Raw genomic sequence first — 15,102 nt, forward strand, 5'->3', positions numbered from 1 at the left:
TCTTCAGCTGAAAAGATCAAAAATGTGCGCAAAGCTTGCAGACTGAATCCTAAGTGACTAATGAATCTTACTTGGATCTTGACCTTCTAGCAGTTAGTGAAGAAAGATCAGTGAAGCAGGTTCTGGACTGGAACTCTGGAGCTGATGAGTCATAGCGCCTCGACACTGCAGAGCATGGTGAAGCGCTCCCAGGACACAGATGAACCCGTGGGATCAGCTTGTCTGGCATCCGAGGGCGTGAGCCTGAGGAGATGGTGATGGTTCATGGTCAGTCAGAAGTCTCAGAGGCAAGCAGAGAGGTTCAGAATGGCTGAGTCTTTTCTACTGAGTTTCAACCAAGAACTGGAGCCAGAGGTCCCAAAGGCAAGTGAGAAGTTCTAAACTGAGCCACAGAGGTCTGCACCAACATGGGCCTTCATGAGAAGGGATGGGCATGAATCCTCAGGGCACCGCATGACAGCCATACTCCAAGGAACTGCTCAATCTCGGTTACTCACACTTCCATACATGAGAATGCTGGGTGGTGATCAGTAAGGTGGCGAGCCCCAGAATTTAAGTGACTATGGGTCTGAAGTCTCCCTGTAGCCTTCTCCACTGGTCTGTGGAAGCTTAATGTAGTAATGAAGTGGTGGAGTCAAAAAGCAATCCCCTTGGGAGCAAATATTTTACCACAAACACTACTTATCGCATATACCACCGATACTTCTCATTCAACCAGGATGGACCGTGCTCAAAAGTGCAAGTGACATGAACTAAAAAATCAAATCAGTGCAAAAATATATAGTACATATTCCTGCAATTTATTAAAATAATGTCTATGCATATCATACCAAATCGCAAAGTTTAAAAATCATACATTTCAAAGACAAATTTGATGTTCAAATATATCATTCAATTTATAAACAAATATTCAAAATAATCAACACAAGTTAAAAACCACAACAGCAAGTGGGACACAAAAGCAGCAAGAAAAATGTGAAGACATCATGATAGTCAGACAACCGATAAAAAAAAATGTATGCACACAACTAGAGCCGCAAATTCCTGTCAGATATTAATCATAAAGTGTTGCATTTGTCATTGATCCGTGATGTGTTCCAACAAAAAGCATCAACGTGTTTCGGTGGGTCCAATGTTATATCTCCCCCACCTTCTTCAGGAAAGCAAAATTCTTCCCACCTCGTTTCAATAATCCTCCAAATTAGCGTATTCCCAGACTCAGGTGTACTAGAGAGACGCAGACTATAATCCTCACCATACACAGTTTACTAAAAAATAGAAAATCCCTCTTGCTCCTATAAAGAACATGCAAGCTCTTTTTTTTAAAGAAATTCACTTCCTTATGTTAGCTGAAAAAAGACAAGAAAGATATACTGCCAATCTTTTTTTTTAAATGGTTTTCAGACTACTGTCGTCTTTCTTTCACATCTAAAGGAGAGAAGGCAAATTCTCACTCCGCTCGGTGCATACAATAAAGCATGTCTATAAAAAAAGAACAGCGTTCCTTGTATTGGGGATTCCACACAGGGTACTCTGCCTCCGTAATGAAGTGGTGGAACAGGCCCTTTGCCAGATGCCGCAGGTTGTGTGTGTTGGAGAGCTGATTAGGGACCAGTGTGAAAATCACTTCACCCCAAATCATAAAATAGTTCTACGGTGTGTGATTTGAGCCCAGACACACTCACTGGGCTGCAAAGTGGTTTCTTCTGGGGACAGAGGACACCGCCACAGGCAGGGAGGCATTGATGTGGGAGACAGCAGCTCTGGCTACCACCGACAGGGCAGGTGCAGTGAGCACCGAGACGCAGGTTTTTGGGACCGGACATATGTTTTACCATCAGACATTGACCCAGAGCGAGATAGAGAAAGGTCGAAAAGGGAGAACTATTGGGGGGAAAGGAAAGAGAGGAAAACAGTGATTCAGGGAAAAGAAGGAATGAAAAAGAACCTGCAAGAGTGAGACAAAGAAGCCGGTGGTGAAGAAAGAAACATGAATTAGTCTTGTTACTCTGCAATCCCAGAGTTTGACAGCAGTGCTGGCAGAGTGCTAAGAAATCCTTTGGGCTCCTGGAGTATTTGACATTTTTACAATTTATGCATAGGCATTAATTTCTATATTGCATCCTACAACCGTATAGACTTTACAACCACAAAGGAAACCAGAGCTCAAGAGTAGTCCCTCGTTTACCCAAGCGCTACCTACAATCAGAGGGAATCATGGGAGCCGGTCAGGACAGACTACATGGACTGGCACAGGGACAGCCGCCAGGCTGTCTTCTCCGTGGGGTGCAGGTAGAAAGGCCTATACCCACCCACCATTATAAATCAGCTGCCGCCAACCACGAGTCAGGTCATGGGAATCACCCATCACTTTGGCCAATAGAGGCCGTCGATCTGGTGGGTCACAACATCCAAAACAGCCAGGCACCTGCCAGGGGATTCGTGACACGTGTATCCTCCACAGGAAAACATACCGGGCCGGTCTGAATGAGAAAATCAGGAGCCAGATATCAGAAGGTGACTGTGCGGGTGACTTTCGGCCTATTTATACCCCCTAAGTTTCTGGGTGCAGCAACGTCCCGACTGCAAACTCAGCCTCTGAAACGTGTGACCTTGCTACTCCGCCTATTTAGATTGCTGAAGCCCGCATTAGCCCACCCATCCCTGAGTATTTTATAAACACATTAGACTGTAACGTAGAAGCTCATACTCATGCATCCGAATACTTATCTGCGTACACAAACACATACACGTCTATAAATAGCTAATGCTTCCCTCCCATCCTCCTCCTTCCCCTCCTCCCCTTTCTGCAGTGCTTGGCACACACCCTCCTTTTCACTGGGAGGAGGGGGGGGGGGGGGGGACAAATCCTGCTGACATCATTCAGCATGACAGAGCTATTCAGGCAGGGCCAGTAGGAGCTCTCTCCATCCCTCGGAGGAGCTGGACCAATGCGGGCGGGACTAAGAAGCTGCGCCGCGAGCATCCTCCGGCAGAGCATGCGGCGGGCCTCGGCAGGAGGGACCAGGGCATCCTAGAGGCGCGCGGAGCTCACGGGGGCAGATTGACCTGCTCGAGCTGAACGCAGACAAGGACTGGCTTCCCGCGTGGGGCAGCAGAGGCCACTGGGAGCGCACGAGCCCGCGCGCCCCATGCCCCGCGTGCGCACCCCATCTTTATTGAGGGGCAGCTCTTCAGTAGGCGTGGGGGCGGTCTGAATGCAGGAGGCATGCCGGGGGAAGCAGTGAAAGACGGCGGGGTCGCCCCCGGGGAGGAGCCAGCCACTTTGGTGGGCGAAGCAGGTGAGTGAATAGTGGGCAGGGTGTGATGGGGGCTGGGGGAGGGGGCAGCGGTGGGAGTGAGGGGTATAATCTGAGGCCAGGGTAAAAACTGCCCCCCCCAATATAGTTATGTGGGTGTCTTCAGTGAAACAGTTGTGTTGTTAGTTTTTGACTCCGCCCCCTCTTCAATAAAGAAAGAGAAGGGGTATTGTGGGGGTGGCGAGGAAACCCCTTCCCTGGGTTGTCCCTCTCTAGTGGGGGTGGCGAGGACACCCCTTCCCTGGGCTGTCCCTTTCTTGTCGGGGCGCAGGGCTGTAGCTGCGCCGCCGCTCAGACATTTGCCGCAGCGGCAATGTGGGTGGATGTGGGCGACCTCGTCCTAGATAAGAAGGCCCCCAACCTCCAGACTTCTCACCCCAAAATAGATTCAGTTCAGTAAAGAACCAGCTTGCATGAGGTGGGCTAATCCAATGTTTATAAAATAGGGGACAACTAAAAGAGGAAGAAGTGCTTTGACGAGGCCAGACAGTCACAAAACGCAAACGGAGTCCAAAACGATTTAAAAATGGATGCTACCGGTGCCCTGCTGACTCAAACCCTTCCCCAATCCCTGTCCTGAACCATTTTCACTGTTTTTAAAAAAAATAAACATCTCCTCCCTGTTACTGTGATATGCCCCAGGGACAGTGTTTCAGGGACCCTCGTGTCTTATACCTGCTAATTCTGGTCCTGATGTGGCGGAACCCAATAGCAGAGACATCGATGGACGGATGGATAGACGAGGGAATGCGCTGAAATATACTAATGCATAGATAGAGACAGTGAACAAATAGACTATGACAAGTGACAAAGAATACCAGATAATTACGCAGACAAGGGCACAGGCTTATCGTGCCTGCCTGTGTCCCTGTCTACTGCCACACGCTAAACTGTATTAGGGCCCCCAGCTTGGACTTTGCTCTCACTCCATGATTATCCCTTTTTTTTTTTGTTGCATATTTATATAGCGCGAACTCGACCCGAAGGTATTGGAGCGCCACCTCCAAAAAACGGTACTTACCTTGGTCAACTACTAACAAGCCGGATTCTCACGCACAGGCCCACGCATCCCACGCCACGTGACCCCAAAGTCACGCGTGCCCCTAGCGGATATCTGCGGGGGATGGGCCGCAGTAAAACCACTTCTTTTAAATCCTGGATTAATCACCTGCTCCCAGTCTCCAGCTGGTAGCAATAACATTTTTTTTACAACTACTGCAATTCATTGGCACTGATTATATCGACTTGCCAATGATAAAAAGAAATTCTCTAACTGGCAAGTTTTTTGGGCTAAAAGCAATATTGCAGAAGGAGGGAATCTCTCGGTCTCTTGATGGACTAAGAGGGGCGCCTGGTGTCCTTTTGTTCCGCGCTGATGAAGCAGAGACCCCCCTCCTCCTATCCTCCCTCCCTCTTTGAGATTTCCAGTCCCTGTAAGTGACCTCCCTCCTTCTTCCACGCGCAGTGTCAACATTCTCCCCCCAACAGCCAGTAGACATGGAACGCCCCAAAACATAAGGCCCTCCCTCATACGGTCTCCTGCTCTACCAGTGTGTCCTTGGTACCATTGCTCGCTTGTTTCTGGCACAGGCCTTCCAAGCCTGCTTACCACATACTCACACACATACTCAGTCCTCCTCGAGCGAGTTCCTCTCGCTTAGTGGGGTTATTCTGCTGTTTCGGACAAAGCACACGAAGTCCAGTCTTTTTGTGCCGGTTCCTCACTCCATACCCTCCTTCATGGTCTCCAACTCTACACTTGCCACTCCAGTCCCATTAACGTACCACTGGCTGCGCCCTATTTTGAAACTCGCATTAAAAACAGAGAATTGCCATAGTGGCCAATCACAGCCAAGGACGACGAGTGTGAGAGTTTCTGAAAACAATTACTGAAAGGGCAGTCTCCTGACAAGGTTAATGCACCTGTTGCAGAAATCTGTATAGAACTTACAGGCCACATGCTAAAATGGCGCTTAAGTTTACATACATGTGGCAGGTGTAATGAGTACCATGCAGCTGAGAATGCATAACCTCTATCCGGGACAGGGTTTGGACACTATGCCGGCTAAGCACCATAAAAAATAGCACAAAAAACACATGAATTTCATCTTTTAAGGAGACAATGACCATGGTCGGTCCAGGCTGGTAGAATCCATGCCAGATTTTCACGGTACCCACTAACGTCTAAATTATGTCTCATTTGGATTAATTAAAAGTGCCTTCGTGGAAGGGTCTGTTCTTTATAGTTCACTTAGCATGTGAGGGGGTTTCTGGGTAGATGTTCCCTTCCGGTTCCAGTACGCAGCAAGCTCGGCAGTGACGTAGGTAGTTTTCTATTTCTTCAGTGGTCGAGGAGCCAGAGGCGAAATTGACGAGTGACAGGGCAGTCTGCACAGTGTGACTCTTTTGAAAAATGCTTGAATAACTTGTAATGTATAATAGATGTGATGGCGAAATCAAGGGCCAGAACTGCACAAAACACCCTCGCTTATATTTTTAGATGAAAGTCACTTTTGTTACATCGGGCATGGTGGCGACGTGCACTCATGCCGTACGTCACTCACCCCCGAGGAAGGGATGCCCTCCCTTCATTCACGGACGGCCTTTGACCTCATCTTCGAGTGAAGGGTCACCGATGACGCTACCGTTCTCTGCATCCATGAAAAGCAGAACCTCCTCTCAGACTAACCCAGCTGGTGTTCGCCTTTTTGGGACGTGCTTGACAACCGATCTTGAGATAACCACGAGGCAGTGGAGCGTTAGGAATCGGATGAACTGATGGGTATTTCGTGAAAGACATCATGTTTATGATGACATCAGGTGCGATGGCTACAGCATTGTACTTTGGGCAAGGCCACCTGAGAGGCCAAGAACTGAGGCCCAGGTTCAGGAACGCTTGGCATTACTGTTGTAACACAAACCCGACGCAGAGTATTATGCTGGGATTTACTATCCAACGTGAATATGGATTTACGTTGGATAGTTTCACAAAGTAACACAAAGTTGTGAAATGTGCTACTTTGTATTACTTTGTGTCAGGTTGGTGCATAGGTGTTCCCATGCAACTACCCATGGGTTTTGACACAATCCCCTATCTGCAAACATTCGTAGCCAGAGCTTTGCGCCACAATCTTATACCTCCTTGAGGCAGGCATAATGAGAAAAAATGTTTCATTTCTCCTAGATTGCATTGTACAGCACACATTCAAAGCAGGTAAAGTGATAATGGATAGTTTGTGTACTGGAAGGGTCCCCATTCAGTACAAAAACTATGCTTTATAGAATGCTCACATCCAGGAGCAGCCCGTGCGGGTAAGAGTGGTGAGACGTGGTGGGGACTCGACAGACCACGACGAGGGAACATGAATTATTGAATTTCCCCTTATCATCTGTTGAGTCCCTGCCACACTGCTCTTACCTGCACGAGCGGCTCCTGCACACATCCTTGCACTATGGTGAAAGGGTGTGTGTGCTGGCGCCTGGCAGTCTAAAGTGCGCCAGCACCGGGAGAGAGTACAACAGCGCAACAGCTTAGTAGACATGGCACTGCTCTGTTCTCTCCCTTTCTCGCAACACAGCACAGCAAGATAAGACGCTGCTCAGCATTGCATACATGTTTCTTAAATTTTGGCCCGAATGGGCATTTAGATTGCAATACGGTGTGCAAGAAGGCTGAAGTCCACAACAGCAGTGTGGGTTCCTCACACGTGCCCAGTGCAAGCTTCTCACACAGTCGCTGTTCATGGCTCCCGACAACCTAGCAGTGTCAGAACACAAGTGTGAGCTTTTCACATGCTCCACAGCCGCGGCCCGTGCCGATTAGAACAGTGGGGCCGGGTTGGTGGAGGATGCGACCGGTGACCACAAGGGGAAATTAAATAAATAATAATTTCCCCTTGTCGTTGTCTGTCGTAATCCACCCCCCACCTGGCCCACCGACCCAGCACTCTTACCTGCACGGGCCGCGGCGTACGCTCCATAAGTACTAGCTCCACCCAGGGTCAGATTGGGATCACAATTCGGCCCGGGCAGTCTAAAAGAAGTGGGCTACCATTGCAAAACATTAGTATCTTTTTGTAGCTTTATATAGCGTGAATTCAGTCCAAAGACATTGGCGCCATTACCATGAGCACCAGCTACATTGCACAAGATCAAATTCATTTTTATTTTAGGTAGATTAAGTGATTTGCTCAGAATCAGTGTATGTTGCCAGAACTCGAACGTACTTCCCCAGTTCAAATGTCAGCTGCTCTGAGATCATACTGCTACATCCTATGTTTTTTTAGGTCTCGCCTGACCCAGCGCATGCGCTGGTCTGGCGAGACTTATTGAGAGGGCTCCAAAAAGTGCTACCAGGCCAGCCTAGAGCTACAGGGCATGTGCGCGCGTGCCGCGCTTTACCGCGATTACTTTCACTTTCGCGGCCGCTTGGCATAGCCAATAGGTCTCGCTTTTGGGACCTTATAAGTATTTAGTTATGCAACTGTTGCATGGCTAAACACTTATAAGGTCCCAAAGGCGAGACCTATTGGCTATGCCAATGCTTGTTTTCTTCTGGGAAAGGTGACCTCACAGTGAGGTCTATGAAATCACTCCCCCACTTCTCCACGAAGGCCTAAAAAAAACTGGGACGGAGGTGACAACACCTGGCCCCAACAAGGCCACTTCTCTCACTAACCCCCTCCATATCCCATTATAGCCTTCGGGTATAACAAGGCAGGGGCTCAAGAAAAGCACATGGCTGATGCTGCTACTGCAAGGGGGCTTAGGTGAGAATGCGCCCTGCAACCCTCTCCTCCCACCCGCAAGGCCCCTGCGTATTCCCACCCTCCACATGCCTGCCATGGCCTGAAAGTGGTGGCCCGGGGGGAATCAATCACAAAGGAGGGACTGAGGGCTTCTTAGACAGGTCCAGCATACATGCCATAACAATAATGAAGATACATATGCTGTTCCTAATATCGAGACATGGGAAAACTAGTTTTATGTGTTCATGAAGTATAGGAGGATGAGTATTCTTCCTCTTGGAGTATAGGGCCCTCACACACCCGGCAAGGTGTCATGCTTCATCATATGGGCTGCTCCTCGTCAGGTCAACGCTGCAATACCTGACGGGCTCCTTATGAGGGGCTCTTTGGTGGAGATCTTTTATTCCAAATGCCGTTTGGTGCCGTGGGCGTGAGGGGCCTAATTAGTGTAGATGAAAGTGTGGAGGTGTATAACCTGAAAGAAATTTTAAAACAGGTAAGGGAGTAAAAGCGAAGACTATTTTAATCAATGGGTCTCCCACCTTGATTAAAAGAAACAAAGGCGCATGTCTGAGATTATGTCTCAGGTAGGGCGCTCTATTGTGCGGTCGACATGTTTCTCGCCTGGTAGTTAAACAATCTGTTGGCAATTCGTCAGGACCTAATAAAATCAAATCTATATACACATGCGTGGTTGTTTGGTGTGATCTACCCTTTTCAACCAACCTAACACATGCTATGTGTAGTACCTGATAGCATATGACCAACCTGGTAAAGGAATAAAAACAGTTATTAGAATCAGATGTACCAGTATGAACAAAATTCTAGTGTTCCCTGTGTGACAAGCTCACAGCACACAGTGGTGATGACTAAAACATACATAACATGAGTGCCATGTGGGTGACTCTCACAAACATTTTATCGTGTGGATTACACAGGCGCATCTGGTGGAACACCACCATAGTTGCAGAAGGAATTGATGAACTCACCCTAGTTGGGTTTCTCTATCTACTTCATCGATAACCGGCAGGTATCTCACAAGGAATTTCCTTGTGTGCTGCGGGGGGTCTATGTTACTAGGGGTTGACAATAAAATACGGGGAGTAACGGGCTTCGCCGCTACCGCGAACAGCTTGGGCATGAGTTAAGTAAGTATTACTTTGCTTCAAAATAACAGCACTAGTATTGGTGTAGGTATAGCATATCTGGTCTATAAATCTGAAAACAAATTGTTTGCGGCGGGCTGTCAGAGCTGTGGGCGTCTAGCGTGATGTTGATCAGACTAGTTATACAGCAGCTGAGGCTTTCCAACATATGGGCAAATAATAAAGGTATCTGATCAATATTACCTACAAGAGCACAGTGTATTGTGCCATAGTGTACTCATGTTTTGCAAAGTCCGCAAAAGGCCGGCCGACCTACCCTCTTTTGCCGGGATCAGGAGGTGCTGGGACGCCCAGCAGGCTTGTTTAAATACTGTGAGTGACTCAAATGGAAGTGGTGAGAACCTTCTGGTCGATTCACAGCCTGCACTAGACTGTTACAGCTTGTGCAGAGATACGTGGGGGCCATCTTGGAAGATGTTTCATCCTGGTCAAAAATGACTGCCCATCTTGGAATGTTTTTTGAGTTTACCCGGAGGTATGGAGTGGTTAGTGTGATTCATTACGAGTTATATTCTCATGTATGCGAAATATTTGAAAAACTTGGGCCGTGATATAATCGTAAACCCATATTTGTATCAGTGGTGTGAGTCAATCGGTTAGTGTGATTCACTGCGTGTTATATTATCATGTATGCCACATATTTGAGAAACTTAGGCCTTTATATAATCCATATTTGTATCAGTGGTGTGAATAACTGTATGGTTTGCGTTGCTGTATTACCTCATGTATGGTTAGGGGTAGTGCTAATACATACTCTGGGGTTAGTTTATTTGTACTGGCATGACAAAAAGTTTTGCATTATCGGTTTCTAAGCATGTCAAGTGTTTAATGTGCTCCAGGGAATATTTTCATTCAACCCTTGTGTGCTGGTTGATAAATGATAGACCCATCTCTGTTCTTTCGCAAACAGGGCTCCTTTGTTATTCTTGGGATACACCTCTAGTATTACCCATTGCAGGGAATCAGGTGAATGTTGAAGTAGGGAAAAATGTGTACACATTTTTGTGTGAGCTTGTGACATCGGAAATTACTACGATGTTCTGTGATGTGTGTTTTCACAGATCTGGTGGTCATACCTATATACCTTAGATCACATGGGCACCACGGCACTAAATGGCATTTGGAATAAAAGATCTCCACCAAAGAGCCCCCCCATAGGGAGCCCGTCAGGTATTGCAGCGCCGACCTGACGAGAAGCAGCTCATATGATGAAGCATGACACCTTGCCGGGGGCGTGAGGGCCCTATATTCCAAGAGGGGGAATCCTCATCCTCCTACACTTCATGACCACATAAAAAAAACAGTTTTCCCATGTCTCGATATTAGGAACAGCATCCCTTTTGTATCTTCATTACGGCTGGGGAAGAATGCCACTGCTTCTGGGCCGGGTGGCCACACAAGGGAGGCGGCCATGGTGAGAACACCCAAAGGGCCAGAACAACACCTGACCCCCAGCCCCAGTTTGACAGCATGGCAGGGGAGTGCCATGATGATGACGACGCTTCACAGTGGCCTGGCGGGGACCGGGGAAGATAGTATGTTTCCATGGGCCGATTTACAGATGCCCTAAAAAGCTGGTCCACAGATGACCCTGAGGCACCAGCTCATCGCCCAATGCGTGACTGCCCGCATTCCCAGTCTGACCCTGGCTCCAGCCACTGTTCTCCAAAGCCATCTTCATGCACTGCCTCTCAAGGTGCCAGATGTTCACATTAACCATCAGTGTCTGGTCCACATTGTGACTACTCGTGCCAGCTTCTTGCACTGTCCATGAGTGCAAACTGATCAGGCTCAACACCAGTGCCAACTTCTGGCACTGTCCATTATCAGAACATGTCCATGCTGGCACAAGGGCCAGCATCTCACACTGCCCACCTTTACCAGCTCCACTCTCTACCATCAGCATTGCCCAGTAGTATCACAGTATTGTACCAGAATATTAAGTATTAAATATCGTTCTACAAAAATATCGCAGCCATAATCTCGACTACTCACCCATGCCAGCACTTACACTGCCTACCCATGCCTCCTTCTCACACTGACAATGCCCTTAACACATAAGAGCTTCTCAGTGCCCACCAGTGCCAGCTGCTCACGTTGTCCCTCAGCACCAGCTTCTCACATTGTCCATCAGTGTGAGATCTCACACTGCCCACTAACTCCACCTCTTCACACTGCCCAATTGTGCCAGATCCTCCCACTGCCCACAACTGAAGCTGGCCTGCTGCCATAGTGGACTACTCCTTCCACTGCAGAAATCTGTGTTTGACCAGATGGTCATTGGTTCTGTCTCAGGTCCACTCAACTGTTCATCCTTCTAAGGGTGATAAAATGAGTACCATTGAGTTGGGTAACAATAAACATCTGTTATTTGGTGCTGAGAAACCTCAGGGTGATTGTGTGCTCTTCAAAACACGCTATGTTATTAGCATGCATTATGAAAACACAGCTCAGTTTCCTGATATTTTATTTAGGGGAAGCAGCGCTGCCACACCTAAAGGCCAGCTTTGCGTCAAGGAGTTCCCTTTAATGTCCAGCCCTAAAACTGTGCGAATGGCAGACTAATGTTAAAAGGCAGGGCAAAGAGGGCAACATGGAAACGTGCTGGTAGCAGAAGGGTCTGGCTAGTGAGAACCAGGACAGATAGTCTCTGAGCCAATTTTGGATCACTCCAGGCACATTTGTGCAGACATATTTTATCCGACTGCATGAATATAGAAATGTTGGATCAGGTTTTACAGTGTGTTGACCACCCAGCACCTCTGCATATATGTATGCATATATGTATGTGATATTTCTATAGCATAAACCTAGCTAAAAAGCAGCAGATGATTGTACCAGGTCAAAGGAGCCCATACAGTTAAGGGGTGTTTGGTGGGATTGCTGGGTTCTGTGAGTGAAAACAGACTGAAACATAGTGGGTAGATATTGTTCTTTTATGTTTAGCTATTTCCTACATGTGAGTTCAGGTGGGACGGTCCTGGTGGTTACAGGAACATTGCTCCAGATCCTAGGTGCATCAAAGGAGGAGGCCTGTTGCCTTGTTTTTTCTTATTTACATTTCTTTAATGCCGGTCTGATGGTGTCCTGGCTACTGGTGTGCAGAGGGTGAGCTTGTCAGGCAGATAGGCAAGGGTGCTCTTCGAGATAGATTTGTATGTATATTTATAGTATTCATGTAGTGGGAACCTAGCCTAAAGGCAGTGGCGGCTGGTAGGGAAAGAGGGTAGCGAGACAGGGGTGTTGAAAAAAATAAAATAAAAACCCACTTACCAATTCCGCCGCCTCTCCTCTGTCTCCGCTTCGCTTCTCTTCCTGACTCCTGTCTGGAAGAAGCTGTAGGAAGCACCCATAATAATAATCCACATTTGTAACGCGCGAACAATCACCCGTAAGGGTCTCTAGGTGCTGGGGGCCATCGGGAAGATTAAGCAAGCTATTGCCCAGAGTCACATGGTGCTCGGCTAATCTGCTGCTGGCGATTGAACCATGATCCCCAGATTCCGGAGTCAGTTGCCCTGGCCGCGGCGCCACACCTCTTCCCATGCACACAGGCTGCCATGACCCTGGTAGGAAATAGCAAAGTGTGCATGACTGTTTGGCCGGGCCAAGACGGCCGGCCAAACCGTCATGCGCTCTTAAGTGTGCGCAAACCACTCCTCCTCCCTGAGCCACCTGCCCCGCCCTAACCCAGCCTGTAGTAACGAAAAATAAAATGATAAAGTTGTTATCAATTTATTTTTCCTTTTTCACTGCTCTATGAGCAGTGGGGCTATGCTCCTCCGCCTTAGCGGAGGAGCTTCTGAGCACTGCACATGTTCAGTACTTTGTGCCAAGGGGGCACGTCAAGGCCTACCTGGGAACGGTATGATGGAGTATTTCCATCAGCCGATACCTCTAAAAGCCCCTCACCACAGCCTGCTCCTAGCGCTTGCCCGAGCCCAGCTGTGTCCTAAGTAAAGTAAAACCAGGAGAGTTTAATTCATACCAGATTTTTTGGATAACAACTGATTATTTAAATGTATCTTTATATGGAAATCCAGAAAATCTGCCACGGATCCAGCCCTTCTGGTCTTACATTGGACTCCGGTCTACAGGTTCACCCCTGATTCTTCAGTACTGGCTTTAGTGTGTTCTCTCTCAGATTAAAAAAACACAGCAGAGCCTTCGTTGTCTACTCAAGACTCAGACGCCGTATGTTCTCCAGCTTTACTCTTCCCTAGGCACAGGGCCACTGGAATTATATGATCCAGTGGCCACTTCCACACAGTTATGGGTTTGCCACATAATCCTTCATCTGCTGCATAGTCTGCAGATTTTAGCAAAGAAAATTGTGTTTAGCTCAAACGGATCAAAAGTTAGTAAAAACTTTGCGATGTGTTCCTGCCAGCAGAAGGCCCTTCGCAAAAGTTGACTGGCCATGTTTCATTTGCTTATTGCTGTGTTTGGTTATTTAACCAGTACTAATGATGCGAAACCTTTGCATAGACAGATGTCATCATGAGTAAAAAATGACAAAATAATGAAGTAATACTGGCACAAACTTTGCCGCATAATTTGCCTTTTCTTGCCACATAATTTTCTCAACCTTGCTGCATGATTCCAGTGGCCCTGCCTGTGCGTAATGCCTTTTTGTTGATTTCCCCATATATAATTTCTGCTGGGCCCTTTTAGTCTGCCCATCACAGGGCCTACTAGTGGATCGGTGCTCCCAAGGGGCCTCCATCTTTGTCTGCGTTTCTCAGTATTCTAGTGCAGTGGGTCTGCCCTGGACTATTTTGTACTCATCTGAAGTGTTTTTTCTCAAACGAGAGTCTCTTGCATTTGTTGCTGTGTGAAGAATTTAAAAGGCACAAAAACTTGCCTTGTAGAGCCACCGTACCCTACAGAAAAAGTACAACGGGGCATGCAGAGAGGAGCGCACTTGGGCGCCAAGGGTATGAGTGCATGAAAGATAGTCAAATCTCTAACTGGTTTCAGGGATGAGATTTTCAGCCAATTGCCCTTTCAAGGTGACATTATTGCAGTATGATAGTTCTAGTCCTACATTCCCCTCAGTAAATAGAGAAAAAGAAACTACAAGTACCAGAATGCAAAGTGGTTGACCGGCTGAACATTTCCCAACTGACATGGGGCAACTTGGGTGCTCTGGCGCTGCGTGGTCGGATAGGTGTAGAAGGCGTGAGAATGGTGCCCGGGAGTGAAAGCATAGCTAAGGGGCACATGTTGATAGCAGGTTGAGTCATTGCTGTTTTAAGTCCTGATCTGTCAAAGAAACCCAGGTCCTGTGCCAGTTGGAGCACCTATTGCCAGCATGCATGGGGGCTTTGGCAGCAGGGCCGGCTGTAGCTGGTGCTTGAAATGGAAAAATAGAAGTGCAGGTACCCTGTGCCAGAGTACCTGCTTGTTTCTGAGAAGTGCCGGTACTCTCCAATTAAAAGTATTACATTTCCCTTGAGAAGTGCCTGTACTCTGCCTTTCAAAATAAAAAAGTGCCGGTACTCAGTACCGGACAGTACCGGCCCATTTAAAGCAGAGCTGGTGGCCCCAGTGCGACAATCAATTTTGGCGCCCCCACGCTCCATGACTGCCTTCTCGGATTCTCTCACTACCACCAGCCAAAAGTGCCCCTAATCTCTCTAATCATACGTTAATTCTAAGCACTGCGCCCCTCCCCCCCCCCCCTCCCAGGCCAGGTCTGCGCCCCCTCCAAGGTCAGCGCCCAGTGCCGCTGCACTTGTGCCACTGCCCTAAAGCCGGCCCTGCTCCGCGGGTCCCTTCGGGTTTGAGAAAGTGGCTGCCGCAGAGGCGCACCTGCATGATGCAAGGGCGGGAAAGAAAGGGTAGCTCGACTAAGGCCTGCGCAAG

At 48.0% G+C, this 15,102-nt stretch overlaps 1 protein-coding gene across 1 annotated transcript in view; it reads left to right on the forward strand.

Annotated features, from left to right (window-relative positions):
* Window positions 1-2,900: 2,900 nt before the first annotated feature.
* LOC146796165 (uncharacterized) overlaps window positions 2,901-15,102 on the forward strand; it is a 202,136-nt gene continuing 189,934 nt past the window's right edge. The window contains exon 1 of the mRNA XM_085628568.1: window positions 2,901-3,302. Coding sequence (XP_085484694.1) covers window positions 3,230-3,302 — 73 coding nt within the window. The 5' untranslated portion in view covers window positions 2,901-3,229. The remainder of the gene's footprint in view (window positions 3,303-15,102) is intronic.

The sequence above is a fragment of the Triturus cristatus genome, chromosome 10 (assembly GCF_964204655.1).
Source record: "Triturus cristatus chromosome 10, aTriCri1.1, whole genome shotgun sequence".
Lineage (NCBI taxonomy): Eukaryota > Metazoa > Chordata > Amphibia > Caudata > Salamandridae > Triturus > Triturus cristatus.